The sequence below is a fragment of the Manduca sexta genome, chromosome 1 (genome assembly GCF_014839805.1).
Source record: "Manduca sexta isolate Smith_Timp_Sample1 chromosome 1, JHU_Msex_v1.0, whole genome shotgun sequence".
Classification (NCBI taxonomy): Eukaryota; Metazoa; Arthropoda; class Insecta; order Lepidoptera; family Sphingidae; genus Manduca; species Manduca sexta.
This window is the reverse complement of record NC_051115.1, coordinates 5583721-5600643: the sequence shown is the minus strand read 5'-3', so window position 1 is coordinate 5600643 and position 16923 is coordinate 5583721. Positions and strand designations below refer to the sequence as shown.

General features: G+C 40.0%; 1 protein-coding gene across 2 annotated transcripts; it reads right to left on the bottom strand.

Moving 5' to 3' along the window:
• Positions 1-532: 532 nt before the first annotated feature.
• LOC115454354 (ran GTPase-activating protein 1) lies at positions 533-16670 on the bottom strand. 2 transcript variants are annotated; one of them, XM_037447445.1, is made up of 13 exons: positions 16419-16670; positions 15615-15802; positions 13711-13845; positions 10471-10623; positions 9731-9900; positions 8958-9060; positions 5885-5996; positions 4418-4513; positions 3868-4002; positions 3328-3437; positions 2245-2433; positions 1470-1579; positions 533-632 (listed from the first exon to the last, which is right to left on the bottom strand). In XM_037447445.1, exons 1-13 carry the CDS (start codon positions 16528-16530, stop codon positions 551-553), a joined length of 1695 nt encoding a protein of 564 aa, XP_037303342.1. In that variant the 5' UTR covers positions 16531-16670; the 3' UTR covers positions 533-550. The 2 variants fall into 2 exon arrangements, with proteins under 2 accessions (XP_037303342.1, XP_037303339.1); XM_037447442.1 differs by lacking the exons at positions 13711-13845; positions 15615-15802; positions 16419-16670 and adding an exon at positions 11830-12474.
• Between the last annotated feature and the right edge of the window lie 253 nt (positions 16671-16923).

Genomic DNA, 16923 nt, shown 5'->3' with positions numbered 1-16923 from the left:
GGCGTAGGGTGAAATTTTCCAAAAGGTAACCAAAGGCAAAAATACTTCTTTAGTTAACATATCACAGCCCATCTAATAATACAAAGACTAAGACAAACGTAAATAAATCTGAAAGGGAAGCCGGTAGGAATCGAGTTGTATGGACGCTTCGCCACTGATGCCCTGTTATGCCGGCCTGTTGGAACTAGATATACACTGATCCCGGAACACTATAGAGGTCACTAAAGATGGTTTTAACACCTTGTGTACGGTGGTCACTATCCGGATATAAATATATTCTACCACCAATAGACCTAGGGCTGGGCTAATAATTCCAACTCAGATTCGCTTTGAAGCACCCACACAAGCTTATACACTGTACAGGTACAGTTACCATCTTAAAACCGATTCTAATTAAATAAAAAACAACCAAAAATCACACGAAAAACTTCAGGAAAGTTATGTAAATAATCGAACCGATTAATCGTGTGCACAAAATCGGACCGATTAATCGTACGACAAAAAAATCGTATACTTAAATAAAACTCATACAAACAAACAAACATCTTTATTACGAGAATAGCGCCGGATGCCGTTGTATCTCCTCTCGCACATCCGCCGGAAGTGTTGGCAACTTGCTGGCGATAAAGTACCTGCGTAGAGATGGCAATTAATAATATTTTCTTAGTAACTATTCTTTTATACATTTTAAACGTTCATGATTCACAGACTTACGAACAAAAAAGCCAATTCGGTCTCGTGAGTCACGGGAACACGTATGAGTCACCCAGTAACTTCAATCCGATCCTTAATCACACTACCGCATAAGGCACCCCTTCCCATAAGTAAAGTATGCGTCCATACTCCATAACTCGTCTAGTACTGATGCTAGACGTTATAACTTGATTTACCAACACATAGGGGCGCAAACCAGCTTTAAATTAAGCAATAAAGCATGAGTCACCTATGAGTCACCTATGAGTACCGTGACCATTTATTTTTCGTCTCAAAACGGGACATCGGTTTATTTACGTCAAGTATAGGTTCTCAAAGAAAAAAATACAAAACACGCTCTTTAGAAAATTTGTTCTTCGACGGCCGCGCGTTGAACGGATGAAAATTAGTAAAATCTCGTTTTCCCGAACAACAAAAATGAAATTTCTACTAATTACTCATCTCATCATTACACACATTTTATTCATTAGAGAAAAGATTCGTAGGCGTTGTAGCCAAGAAGCGGCCCGGTCGGCTCTTAAATTTACGTACGATTTCGAAAAATGGGACAATTTTGTGTCCCCGAGATTTTTGTGGGGACACCGGGACAATTACCGAAAAAAGGGACGGTCCCGTTTAAAACGGGACGTCTGGTCACGTTACGTATGAGTCACATTATCCTGACTTACCGGTGGGTCCACGTGCCAGTCCCATCCATATTCCCATACAAACCGACCCATGAGTCACCTATGAGTCACGTTATGAATCACCGTTACCTGAGCGTGTCCCGCACGGACGCCGGGAAGTATGGCTCCTGCAGCACCTCCGCCACGGAGGAGTAGCACTCGCCCACCGACCAGCGTATCTTGAAATCTTTGTTCTCACTCTGCAATCAAAATTGTGGTTCTAAAATCATGGCCGGTTAGAATAAACTCTCTTGCTGGTGGTAGGATATCGACCGAACACAAGTTGTTAAAACCCATCATAGTGGCGCACGTGTCTCGCGTTTTAGCATAGCATGAAAGTACTGAGAGATACTATCACATTGGTCTGTTACCAAAATTGAGAAAGGTATGTTAAGGTGGTTTGAGCATTTGGAGAGAATGTATGATAGGAGATTGACAAAGAGGATGTATAAGTCGAATTAGTGGGCGACCGCACCGAACCTTCGAATGGCAGCTGACATTCTTAATAAAGGACAGGTCAAAAGTACCCTGAACCGGCGGGAAAGAAAAGATTGATGAAGGCGGAGAAACAATCGTGCAAAGTCGCAATCCATATTCTCTGCCTACCCCTATGGAATAAAAAAAATAATAATATCAGTCCTGTATTATATACTGTCCCACTGCTGCACGGACCTCCTCTAATACTGAGAGGGATTAGCCCTTAGTCCACCACGCTGTAGTGCGGGTGGACTTCACACACCTTCGAAATTCCTACAGAGAAGTTCTCAGATGTGCAGGTTTCCTCACGATGTTTTCCTTCACCGTCACCCTATAGGATAGAGGTGTGATAACATTGGTCCGTGTTGTGAGGAAGGTATGGCGGTACCTTGATAAGGCCGAGTCCCACGAGCAGCGCGTCCGCCACCGGCCACCGCAGCTCGCCGGCGCTGCGCGTGAGCCGCGCCAGCAGCGCCCGCGCCGCCGCCCGCGCGCCCGCGCTGCGCCGCGCCAGCGACCCCGCCGCCAGCGCCGCGCACGCGTACTGCCGCGGCAGCGACGCCGCCTCGCACGTGCGCTGCAACACACCGTGTCAAATATGCTCACTTCGATACCCGTGACATATCTTGAATGTTTGCCGGCAAACATTGACAGCTACATGACATTACGCGTGTCACGGGAAAATAACCTTATTATGTAGTGTATAATAAGATTATATTCCCATGACACGCGTAATGTCATGTAGCTGTCATGTTTGCCGGCAAACATTCCGCTGGTAAATGGGTTAAGCAAATAATTAAATAAAACTATTTTTCGGATTTTGTCGCGGTTTCTTTATATTTTAATTTCTCCCGACGTTTCAGACTTTGCAGCCTTCATGGAATGGACTACGGGGACTATAATGGTACAAAGTCTTCGAAACTTGCTAGTAGTATGATATAATTTATATCCGCTTGGATAGCAACCGTACACAAGGTGTTAAAACCCATCATGGTAACCCACGTGCTTGCGTTCCGAAATCAGCCTGTGTATATTCACTTCAAAGGCATAATTGTGTCGACTGTGGAGTAAAGACTTTCCCGCCCTCACACCACTACAACTCCTGTGAGGATCAGCAGTGGCACGCGTGGCACCGAGCGGTGAAGCTCGCCGAGTCTCAGGGAACACTTGTCATTATCCCGCAACGATAATCAAATAGATAGGGAGGAGTTGGAAATATTAATTGTTCACTTCCCTCCATAGCAATGCGGGTGACAAAATCATGATCTAAGCCGTTTTAACCTCAAGGATAGGGACGTTTACTAGATAAACTAACTAGTTTATCGTGGTGCTTTATAACTATAAAGCACCACGGATAAAATTCGACTGAGGAGTAATCATATCGTCAGTCGACATTCTATCTCTACTTATCATCAGATCCCTTGGGGTCATTTTGCACGTATTAGAAATAGCCTAGGATTGTTCAATTTACCTGTAAGTAAGCGTCAATGACTTCGGCCGCGTTATCTCCAATCCTATCGAAGTTCTCGATGGTGGGATTCAGCAGGAACCTCTCCACAGAGTCCTGGACGTCGTCTGATCCTGTGGGATGAAGGAAAAGGAATGAAACTATTAGCACGAGTTCCAGTTGTGGTAAAATAATAGGATAGTTTCGTATTTTTGATTTAGTTAATTATTTTATATTTAACAGATATGAAAAATACATTATTCTGTGAAAACATTTTGATCATTTTGTAGTTTAATGTAAATATGGTGTGCGTGTGTGTATTTCTGATTGTAAGTATGTTGCCGCTGCGACGAATTCTCTTAGAGTAGTAGTAGTGGCATTAGGGCGCGTAAAATTAAAATCACTTTTTATTCATAATTATTTTGTTCGTTACACTTTTTATTTTACATCTACGGCTCAAGTAACTTATTGAAGTGTTATTTCCAAGTAGATAAGTACGTGGTTTAATTTAGTAACGCGATGTCAGATTGTCTTTTGCATTTTCCCCTACCCAGTGTACATTACCTGACGTATCCAGAATCAGCTCTTTGACATCCACGGAGGTGTCTTGATGCTGAGCGTCCTCCGTGGCGCTGTCTTCAGATTCGCCCTCCGTATCCTCCTCAGCTTCTGAATTGTCCTCGTCCGAATCTGTCACGTCTGTGAAAAAAGTTAGGTAGTTTTTTTTCCCAATTTTTCTCTGTTTGCTTTTCGTGATTCGCGTGTGTTTCGCAAAGGGGCGAGGTTCCGTTATTTGAGACTTAATTCGTCCCCCCCCCCCAAACAGAAAAGTTAGATAACGTATTTCGGGGTATTGGATTTTTGTTCTAAGGGTTATATTAGTCTCTCCTAGCCGAATTTCGGCCCCGGCGGCCAATCTCAACGGAGATCCGCAGGAGATATTATAGTGCACGAGTGTGTGCAATACACAAGCACTCCTCCTTTTTTTGAAGTAGATAATAACCTCATTATTTATTATTATAATAAGGTTAATTTTCCACGATAAGCGTAACTGTCATGTTAACCGGCTAACATGTCAAGCATGGGTGGAAAAAAAAAACTGTCGCACACTCACATTCGTTATCGCTTCCCTCTCCGTCGCTGAGCTCTGCGCAGGCGCCGAGTTTGTCCCTCAACACCTTCTTGTCTGCAGATCCGCCGAGACTGTTGCCTGAAATGTGCAAATTATAGCAATGAGAACATCGATATATATGTGCTACGTGCTTGATTTGGCGTTCCGAACATTCACTGTGTTCAACTGAATTGAACTGCAATCCATTCAAACTGATTTTAGTATGGTGTCAATATTGAAAGCTTGTGGTTGGGTATGGAGCGATGCTCATGGTATAAGAACTCGAGTCTAAGTGTAAACCTGGATTTGAATAAATATTAGTCAAATAAGTGAAATTATTTGTTGTTCAAGTGAATAAATAGGTTACAACAGTGACGTTTTGCCATTTTAGTTCACATTTTGAACAAATAGTTTATATGGACATACGTGTCTATAGAATATACGTCAATGACTGTACTACTATGAAATAAATAAATAATGGCATCTAATGATGTGAAGTGAAAAGCTGGCGGTAGGATATATTTATATCCGTCCGGACAGCGACTGTACACAAGCTGTTAAATCCCATAGTGGCACACGTGAGACGCGTTCCGGGATCTGTGTATATCCAGTTCCAACATAATTGTGTCGACTGAGGGGTAATCATCTCTCGTCAGTCGACACAATAGGGGCCCGGCCTATGCTTGATTTTGTACATTATTCTATATGTAATGGTTAATAATACGAAAAAGAAGCACTGCTGCGAAAACTGCATCACAATTGGTTAAAAAATGAGCGAGTAATTCATATTTAAAATATTGTAACGTGCAGAAGTGGACGCGTTGTGGGGATATCGCTTCATCTCTTTTTTTCGCACGCGTCGTAATTCCCGATGACGTCACATGTGGATATTTCGTCTCTTTTCTGTTTCTTGTTAATCACCCCTTCCACCGAAATTCAAAGACTTATAACTTGTTGATTTTTTACCGGATTTTAATAATTCCTTCTGTGTTATAATTTATATTATGTAAATATTTGATAATAGTAAAGAACAAAAATTAGTCCGGTACCCAATTGGATCCCACTCTTACCATCAGGTGCAGAATAAAAACACAGGACGCTCGTATCGCTTGCCATCAGGCGTACCATTCAACTGAAATAAACATGTTCAAGTATTACGTAAAGCAATTTTTGAAGATTTTTGACCCCCCCCCTCCCCCCCTCCACGCAACGCGCCGTAACGTTTTATCGTACGCCCCCGCCACCCCTCCAAAAGTTACGTAACTCTAACTTGACATTTTTTTTGTAATTACTTTACGAAAAATACCGGAAAATCGCAAGAACACCTTCGTTATTGTTTTAAAATAAAAAAAGCAATGTTACGTAACGCTTTGTACGAACCCCCCCGCGCTTGTAACGTATCGTAACATTTTACACCCCCCCCCCCTCCAAATTGAGTTACGTAACACTTGGACGGCTTCCAAGTCTCACCAGCGAGCACGACCCTCGACAGCCTCTCGCCGCTGTCCGGCAGCACCGTCAGCGCCTCCACCACCTCCAGACACGCAGCGCGTCCGATCTCGTTGTGACTCAGATCTAGTGACTGGAAAAATACGTATATAACTACATAATATAAAACAAAGTCGCTTTCTCTGTCCCTATGTGTGCTTAAATCTTTAAAACTACGCGACGGATTTTGATGCGGTTTTTTTAATAGAGAGTGATTCAAGAGGAAGGTTTATATGTATAATAACATCCATTAAATAGTGGAGAAATATTGCACCCGTGCGAAGCCGGGGCGGGTCAGTAGTTGTTATATATAATACCAGCCCTGGATGCAGGGCCATTTTGACATCGCGTTACTAAATGTAACCACATACTTATCTATTTTAATAACACTACAATAAGTTACTTGAGCCGTAGATGTAAAATAAAAAAGTGTAATTACAAAATAAATATTAATAAAAAGTAATTTTAATTTTACGCGCCTTAATGCCACTACTACTACTCTAAGAGAATTCTTTGCAGCGGCAACTTTCAGTCAAAAAAACACCAACGCGTACGCCATATTCGCAATTAACTACAAAATGATCAAAAAATCAGAAAAACTAAAACTAGGATTTTTGGGGAAAATATTAGTTATAAATGGCTGATTTTTGGCACAATGTGAGCAAAGGTGAAGACGAGTACGTGGTTTAATTTAGTAACGCAATATCAAAATGACCCTGTATACTGTCCCACTGCTGGGCCTCCTCTACTGAGAGGGATTAGGCCTTAGTCTACCACGCTGTAGTACGGGCAGACTTCACACACCCTTGAAAAATCCTATAACAACTAATTATTGATTACTTCTCGCTCAGGAAATAGATATGTGAACAAAAGAGATACATATATTAATAGTTTTCGCAATACATAAGCACTCTCTGTTCCTTCTCATAGTCCGGTGAGACGACATGACCGGAGAGAGATCAGCAGGAGATATTATAGTGCACGAGTGTGTTCAATACACAAGCACTCTCTGTTCCTTCTCATAGTCCGGTGAGACATGACCGGAGAGAGATCAGCAGGAGATATTATAATGCACGAGTGTGTGCAATACACAAGCACTCTCTGTTCCTTCTCATAGTCCGGTGAGACGACATGACCGGAGAGAGATCAGCAGGAGATATTATAGTGCACGAGTGTGTTCAATACACAAGCACTCTCTGTTCCTTCTCATAGTCCGGTGAGACATGACCGGAGAGAGATCAGCAGGAGATATTATAATGCACGAGTGTGTGCAATACACAAGCACTCTCTGTTCCTTCTCATAGTCCGGTGAGACGACATGACCGGAGAGAGATCAGCAGGAGATATTATAGTGCACGAGTGTGTTCAATACACAAGCACTCTCTGTTCCTTCTCATAGTCCGGTGAGACGACATGACCGGAGAGAGATCAGCAGGAGATATTATAGTGCACGAGTGTGTTCAATACACAAGCACTCTCTGTTCCTTCTCATAGTCCGGTGAGACATGACCGGAGAGAGATCAGCAGGAGATATTATAATGCACGAGTGTGTGCAATACACAAGCACTCTCTGTTCCTTCTCATAGTCCGGTGAGACGACATGACCGGAGAGAGATCAGCAGGAGATATTATAGTGCACGAGTGTGTTCAATACACAAGCACTCTCTGTTCCTTCTCATAGTCCGGTGAGACATGACCGGAGAGAGATCAGCAGGAGATATTATAATGCACGAGTGTGTGCAATACACAAGCACTCTCTGTTCCTTCTCATAGTCCGGTGAGACGACATGACCGGAGAGAGATCAGCAGGAGATATTATAGTGCACGAGTGTGTTCAATACACAAGCACTCTCTGTTCCTTCTCATAGTCCGGTGAGACATGACCGGAGAGAGATCAGCAGGAGATATTATAATGCACGAGTGTGTGCAATACACAAGCACTCTCTGTTCCTTCTCATAGTCCGGTGAGACGACATGACCGGAGAGAGATCAGCAGGAGATATTATAGTGCACGAGTGTGTTCAATACACAAGCACTCTCTGTTCCTTCTCATAGTCCGGTGAGACATGACCGGAGAGAGATCAGCAGGAGATATTATAATGCACGAGTGTGTGCAATACACAAGCACTCTCTGTTCCTTCTCATAGTCCGGTGAGACGACATGACCGGAGAGAGATCAGCAGGAGATATTATAGTGCACGAGTGTGTGCAATACACAAGCACTCTCTGTTCTTTCTCATAGTCCGGTGAGACATGACCGGAGAGAGATCAGCAGGAGATATTATAGTGCACGAGTGTGTGCAATACACAAGCACTCTCTGTTCCTTCTCATAGTCCGGTGAGACATGACCGGAGAGAGATTAGGACCAACGGCTTTACGTGCTTTCCGTTGAGTTCACCGCCAACTTCCTGACTCCGAGCTCCTGAGCTGAGCTCGAGCGACTGAGAAATTTTAAGTAAAAAAAAACCCAGTCACAATTATATTTGACTCGATCCGGGATTTGAACCCAGGAGCTCAGCGCTGTAGTCGTACTCGTCCGCGTGCACATTACAACTCCACAACTACATTAGAAGTCAAGTTACATTAGTATGTCAAACATCAGTTATTTGCAAACTTTAGAGCGTGTGAGACTGTCTCGGTGGCGCTGTTGTACTGCATGCGCGGTACGACAGCGCTCTGAGGTCCTGGGTTCGAATCCCGGGTCGGGCAGTAATATTTGTTTTTTTTATCAGGCCGGATTCTGGAATTGTGCCCGATATGGCGATAGGCTCGTATCACATCATGGGACGGAACACAGTTAGCAAAAAGTGTATGCTCTGGTAGCGCCTCTGCATACCCCTTCGGGGATAAAATGCGTGATGTGTGTGTGCCCATGCGTTGGTTAGATTTATATATATCTCTCTCTCCAGTCGGTTCTTCATTGAGGATCGTGACTCAATTATCTTCAATGTGATATTTCTCCTTCGGTCTTCTGCCTGATGAAATGCTGTATGAATGCAAATATTCAACGCACTGAAAATTTGGTCTATCTTTTGGGATCATATATATAGTTACCTCTAATAAAGGCGAATTGTCCTTTAAAGCCTTCGCCAGTGCGCACGCGCCCTTGCTCTTCAACAAGCAGTCGCCGAAGTTAATGCACCGGAGATTCTTCAGACTGTAAACAAATTTATTTATTTATATATTTAAAGTGGTGATAGCCTAGTTGGGTGTGGAACGGACTGTCGAGACGAATGTCCGCAGGTTCAAATCCCAAACAGCTGACTTTTTTAAAATTATGTGTGTATTTGTGAATTATCGCTTGCTTTAACGGTGAAGTAAAACATCGTGAGGAAACCTGCATACCTGAGAAGTTCTCTATAGGATTTTCGAAGGTGTGTGAAGTCTACCCGCACTACAGCGTGGTGGACTAAAGTCTAATCCCTCTGTAGTAGAGGAGGCCCAGCAGTGGGACAGTATAAAATACCGAATACATGACACCATAATAAAAAAAAAATAACAGCCCTGTATTATATACTGTCCCACTGCTGCACGGGCCTCCTCTACTACTGAGAGGGATTAGGCCTTAGTCCACTACGCTGTAGTGCGAGCAGACTTCACACACCCTCAAAATTCCTATAGATAACGTCTCAGGTGTGCAGGTTTCCTCACAATGTTCTCCTTCACCGTTAAAACGATAATTCACAAATACACAGAAAATTTTAAAAAAGTCAGCTGTTTGGGTTTTGAACCTGCGGACATTCGTCTCGGCAGTCCGTTCCACAACCAACTAGACTATCGCAGCTTATACCTGACTCCATACTGATATTAGTTCCATAATCACTTACTGTGGCAGAGCGTCGGCGACGGCGCGCGCTCCCTTCGCCCCTATTGTGTTGTCGTTAAGGTTCAATCTGCTGAGGCGCGGGTTCGACTTGAACGCGGTCGACAGCGCCGATATGCCCACGTGGTATATGCCGTTTTGGGGCATCGCCACCTCTTCTAGTGTGCCCATTTCCTATTCACAAAACATATTTCGCACTCTTAATAAAATAATGACCTATTTCAAAATTGTTAATTTGTGGCAGTCGTCGGAAAACTAATTTTTGTTTGCTACCTTTTTTTGAAGTTGCTATAAAATTGAGTTTATTAAAGATAGGTAAAAACTGAAACCTATAGCATGAAAAAAAAAGGAAAACACTAAAAGGTCGCAAACAGAAATTGGTTGTTTGACGTTTCATACAAATTGGCAATTTTGGAATGGGTCATTATTTTATTAAGAGAGCGATTTCTTTTTATTGCTTTGAATGGCGAGCCTAGCTTGCCGTTCGCCTGATGGTAAGCGATACGACCGATAAACAGTAGAAACACCAACACCTTGAATCATTATAAATTGTAGCCTATGTGTTATTCCGATGTATAACCAATATTTCTGTAGAGTTTCACCCAAATCCGTTCAGTAGTTTTTTCGGGAAAGACGAACAAACATGCATACATCCTCACAAACTTTCGCATTTATAATATTATAGAATGAGCTATAACTAGATTGTGTAAAACTGCTGTTTCATGAGTATTAATACAATATTACCTGAAACACTTGCGCGAGCGCCTTCGCCCCGTCATTCTCGAGTCTGTTCCGTCCAGCGACGAAGATTTTCAACCTGCGCCTGCGCTGCTTCAGGGCACTGGCGAGGAGTCGCCCTCCCGTTATGCCCAGACCGTTGTTGTTCAGACGAAGCTCCTGTACACATGAATTTTACCACGATTATTTGAAAGAAAGAAAAGATAGAAAAGAAAAAAAGAAAGAAAAGAAAGAAAAGAAAGAAAAGAAAGAAAAGAAAGAAAAGAAAAGAAAGAAAAGAAAAGAAAGAAAAGAAAAGAAAGAAAAGAAAAAAAGAAAGAAAGAAAATTATTTTATTTGTCACGGACACAACACACAGAAGTATTAAGTAAATAAAGAACACTAACGCCCATATTCATGGAAGTTATGTATCTAAGGACGGAGCATTGCTGTGATAACAAGTCTGTTTCTCAGCTTTGTTTATCTGACAGACAACTAGATTCAAGTAGTATCTCAATATTAGCCAATCACAACGGCCCTATGTCTACGCACTGCGAAGGCTGCCATGCCATGCCATGGTTTCTCGTACAAAGCGTTATGTAACATTGTTTGTTTTTTAATTTAAAACAACAACAAAGGTATTTTAGCGACTTTCTGGCGTTTTGCGTAAAATAAATGTGAATATTAGCAAAAAAAAAATATGTAAATTTAGTTACGTAACTTTTTAAGGGGTGCGGGGGCGTACAGGAAAACATTACGGCGTGTTACATGGGGGGGTCAAAAATCTTCAAAAATTGCGTTACGTAATACTTTTGAAGGGCCCCTAAACCAAAGTAGCCAGCTCGGGCAGGTAGGGAGAAATAGAAGGATAACGCGTCGCGATCCTCACCGGTGAGAACAGCCATGTTTAGATTTTGAAATGTTGTCAATTGCAAAAAGACGAATATAGGTACTCTTGTAAATGAAATAGGGCCCCATAATTGATTTAAATGTGAATTGGTAATAATAAATCTATATATATAAAAATGAATCTCTATTTCCCTTAGTCATCGCATCACGCGTGAACGGGTGGAACAATTTCGCTAATTCTTATTTTGTTGTACTAATTATTGTCAGGAGAAGAATCTTATAAAAGAAAAAATTCTAAAAATTGTGCGGAAAATCAGAAAATTTAAGAAAACTTAACGACGATATTAACTTTATATAACTGTCAGTGGTTTGAAATAATTGTCAGCGATCGACAGAATGCGCGCGTGCACACATAGTTAAGACAGGACAACGTCTGTCGTGTCAGCTAGTATTATTATAATTTGTTATCACGTATCATAAATGCAAATTTGTTCGCCTGAGTGATAAGGTATTTGATATTTCATCCACCGATCTCACCTCTGTTGCTTTGAGATAGTCCCATATTCCCCCTGCATACATAAACACTATTGAACCTCGTTCCATACAATCTACTGATAAATCATCCACATTTGTTTGAGTTTCGTCTATTTCACTTTCATTGACATTGTTTTTTTCCACGCATTCCATTTTGTCCCCCAAGGGGTAAGCAAAGGCACTACTAATACATTTCGTATGTATTCTTTCTGTGTTAAACGGCAAGCCTATTGCCACATCGGGCACAACTTGCAGATTCCGGATTTGCTTTCCCGTTGCATCTAATGCGTTTAAAGAATCAATTTCATGTCCACGCAGCAAATCGAATTCATTATAAATATCTCTCATATTCGCAGTTTTCTTCGGTTCATTATTATCATTCAAATAATCAGCTTTTAACAAAAGTTCATTCTCTAAGTAAATGATTCTACGTTCAAAATCTTCTATCTTTTGATATATCGAGTGTACGTACATTTTGAATACATTTAATTCTTGTTTGATATTTGACAATTCTTGCTTTATGCTATGAATGTCGGTGGAAATATTTACAGTATTAGTTGTTGTAGTTTTGTAATCTTCTGAACACATATTTGAAGACATTTTATTTCGATCGATGATGCTCCGCTTCTATTGGTCATAGCGTGATGTTATATAACCTATAGCCTTCCTCGATAAATGAGCTATCCAACACTAAAAGAATTTCTCAATTCGTACCAGTAGTTCCTGAGCTTTGCGCGTTCAAACTCTTCAGCTTTATATAATAGTATAGATTAATTGTTTGGCTCTTAAGGTCAAATGACTCCACTGCATTAACGTATTTTCTATAGACACGAACGTCCGTATTAACTATTAGTTCAAAATCTGAACTGAGATGGCAACCAAAACGTCACTGTTATAAACTATTTATTCACTTGAAAAAAAAAAAAAAAAAAAAAAAAAAAAAAAAAAAAAAAAAACAAATTTACTTATTTGACTGATGTTTTTTATTCAAATCCAAGTTAACACTTAGACTCGAGTTATTATATCACGATCGCCACTCTGTACACAACCACAGGTCAGAGGTGTGTTTGGGATTTGAACCTGCGGACATTCGTCTCGGCATTCCGTTCCACACACAACTAGGCTATCGCGCAAGTTAATTTAATTATCATTCATATTTAATTATCTATGCAATATTATCACTGAACTCTCACAATATTTAACTTTATGTTATTTTGTCATGAACTATGTATTCACGTACTATATTTTTATACTTAATAACTAATACACTTTTACTTTCATTCAATCACTATATTTATCGATTTATTTACAGCGAAACAACCGAATGTTAAACATTCAAAGATATTATGACAAAAGTCCTTGGCCTATGAGATATCAAACGATAATGTTTATCAAAGAATTCGAATCCAATTTGGCAAAATAATCTCATGTATTAAAAATTACGCGAAGACAATAATGCTACATTGAAATAAAATTATTTTTCGAATTTAATCGCAGTTTTTATATTATAATCTTCTCCCGACATTTTGAGACTTTCGCGCTTTCCTGGTCACAACGGAATATAGTTTTTTAATTATGAATTTTAATATAATTCTAGATGTGATATAATTTAGAGGTGACTTATATAATTAATGTATCTCTGTAACAAATTATTGAACCTGCGCACATTCGTCTCGGCAGTCCGTTCCACTCCCAACTAAGTTGTCATACGAAAGTTAATTTTATGAAAACGTTTTGTCGTACTGGCCACTTTGATCTGACATATCTCCTCTTTGGTTAAGAATTCCACCTTTTTGTTTAAAAAAAAAAGCGACTTTATATACCTCCCATACAAACTTCCAATGTCATAATATGTAACAACCCAATATTATATCCAAATCTTACCTCAATTTCACTGCACACGTCACTCTGCAGTAACTTCGCCAGCCCCTCCACGCCGATTGGTCCAAACGCGTTGTCACTGAGGTCCAGTACTGTGAGGCGAGCGCCCGCCGCAATCATACCGTCACCCAGCGCCATCTGGCATTAAAGTTTAAACATGTTGGTTGGTTGTGGAGTGTTTACCTGGACCGCTGATTCCCCAAAGTGGTCCAGGGGTTCACAAGACACTCGACGGTCTACGTTGGCGTGACCAAACAATGGGAATCCACGAAAATTGATTTGGTTTTGATAGTAAAGAACTAAAATATTGACTTGACTATGTGGCGGTACAGTTAGTGCATATACCGCCATCTTGTCAACATCGCGGAACTGCAAGAGGATCGATACAGTGACACAACTGGAGTGATAATCACAGAGCAATCACGATAGATGGCGACATCGATCCTGAATCACGCTTGCACAATTTGCGCGACGTGGAGCATTTACGCCGCTAAAACTATAAATGTAGGCAGACAGTGGTCCATGGGCCCTCCAGGAGCCCCCAGGAGTCCACGAGGGACTCGACGGTCTACGTTGGCGTGAGCAATAAATTGGGGGTCCACGAAATTTATCTGGGGTTAATAGTAAATAACTAAAATGTTGACTTGACTATAAATGTAAGCAGATAATGTTTTAAGAAGCTCATCGACTGTTACATGTAAACACTTGCATATTCTGGGGAATATAACAAATTTAGCTGCAGGGGTCCATTGGAACCAGCAAAATTTTGAAAATGATCTTTGAGATAAAAAGTTCGGGCACTTCTGGTTTAGACCATTAGGAAAGGATGCCCCATGTGCAATTTGTTGTGAACAATAAATTAAGTTCTTATAACTAATAGAGGTTTTGTGTCATTATTAATGTACTCAATAATAAACCTTAACACTTCTCTTTGCAAATACTAGAATAAATAATAAATAAAATAAAATACTTTGTTTATCACTTAGACAAAGTTGCATATATGAATTTTAATTATGTCAAAAAAACGCCTTGGTGGCGTAGTTGTACTGCATGCGCGGTACGAAAGCCCTTTGAGGTCCTGGGTTCGAATCCCGGGTCGGGCAAAGTGATATTTGGGTTTTTCTGCTGAGTATCAGCCCGGAGTCTGGAATTTGTGCCCGATATGGCGATAAGCTTGCCCCCTATCACATCAGGGACAGAACACACTTGGCGAAAAGTGCCCTGGTTGTGCTTCTGCATTCCCCTTAGGGGATATGTGCGTGAAAGTAATTTATAAGAATAATTATTATATTTCTAAATAACAATTAAAATCCCTTATATAACTACAGACATTTTGAATTAGAGATAAAATTTTAAGGAATACAAGACATAAAGTAAAACAAAGTAGCCAGCACGGGCTGGCATGTAGGAGAAATATAAGGTTAAAACGTCACGATCCTCACCGGTGAGGATGTGAGCCCTAGCCTAGCCTACCAGCCTTTCACTAGCTACCTAAGTGATCTACCGGAAGAAGAAAGGCAGAAAGAAACTCCAGGCTAGAAATAGTAATTGCTATAATTGATTGCATGAGCATTAGTTTTAAGATTTGCAATAAAGATCATACAAGCATTAGCACATACAGGTTAATTTTGACATTTCATTATTAATGAAACCAAATATACATCTTTACTTCTAATATCATTGTATCATAAATCCATGAATAAAATATATTTTTCCTAAAAATGTTTTTTATTTTTCTGTTTTTCGGATCATTTTGCAGTTTAGTATTTATATGATGTATGAGTGTATTTCTGGCTGTAGGTGATTTCACTTCAACAAATTCTCTTCGAGTAGTAGTAGTAGCATTAGGGCGCATAAAACTTTATTAACTTTTTAATTTTCCCCAAAAATTAAGAAAGGTTTCTTACCAAAGCTGGTGGTATCTCAGTCTTCATCCTCCCTGTGAACATATCCGAGAACCGAGCCACCTTCAGCTCAGGGTGGTTCTCTAACGCCTTCGCTATGGCCTGGGCGGCTTTCACGCCCAATGTGTTCCCAGTGAGGGTTAGGTATACCAGGTTGGGGCATTTGTTAATTGCATCGATGATTGGCTGGGCTGGAATTCAGTTTTAACACTCAGTCTTACTTGTAAAAAAATCGTAAAGCTATGCTTAGTTAATACACAAATTTACTTGATCAGGTGTAAGTCAAGCTATCTTGCCTCTTAATAAGGTTTAAAAAAGAAACCGGTGACGCTTTCGGTTCAAATATATGTTATACAAATTTTAAATATTAGACTTGGATTTTTGATAGCCATGTATAACTGACATAAGACCAATGGGAATACTTTGCAAAGTAAAGCAAATGTATACAACACATATAGGATAATGGGTGAATTAATATATTTTATAGTTTTCCTTAGGAAACTTCTAGAGAAAAATCCATATCCAATGGTTTAACAATGGAAATTATTTATAAAGTTTTGAATGTGTATATTTGTCATATTAGGATGTTTGATTTTAATATCTTTGCTAGTCTTAAAAAATTAAAAATGGAGATTTTGTAAATAAATTACAAAAATTAAACTTGGAGGTTATGTTTGTCATGCATAAAAAAGTTATGGTTAATAATGTAGTTCGATATTATAATATTAATATTGATCAAAAACGGATCATAAAGTATATAAATGTGTGTAAATATGAAATAAAAGTAGTAAATACCCGAGAACTTACCATCTTTTTCCGTGTCCAATTTTAACGACTTTCCAGAAAAATCTACTCCACTTTCAGGCTGATTTGGATCAGTGAGCGCAGCATTAATCGAATTAAAATTAAAAGTGGCCATTCTTGATTAAAAAGAATAACAATAAATAATTGAAGCGTGTAAACAAGAAAACAATCACCCCAACGGCTTTTTTTTATTTTCCTTAGATGGAGTTTCAGTTCGTATGAAAATTTAATATCGCTATCTCTATCAGTTGTAGTAGAAATGAAAGAGAAACGTGACTTCATAATGCTACATTTTCGTCTCAAATTAGGCAATTGCGTAGATCTGGAACAAGTCGATGTTTGACTGCGTTCATAAATATAATTATAAAATTATGCGCATTATAAATAAACAACGTTTGCCTCGCGGCTTTGTTCACCCAAAATGATTACGTTAACTAAGATTGTAGATTTTTCTATAAATTATTATAAGAGTAAGTATGAATTTAATTCTGTACCGTCTTGGGAAGTG

Bases quoted from the DNA above. Each gene is read 5' to 3' on its own strand.
- LOC115454354 (XM_037447442.1), bottom strand. From the start codon at position 12,426: ATGTCTTCAAATATGTGTTCAGAAGATTACAAAACTACAACAACTAAT. The intron at 2,434-3,327 runs GTAAATTGAACA...GGTGTGTTGCAG, and splicing joins TCATTGACGCTTACTTACAG to CGCACGTGCGAGGCGGCGTC. The intron at 1,580-2,244 runs GTACCGCCATAC...TTTTGATTGCAG, and splicing joins TGGGACTCGGCCTTATCAAG to AGTGAGAACAAAGATTTCAA.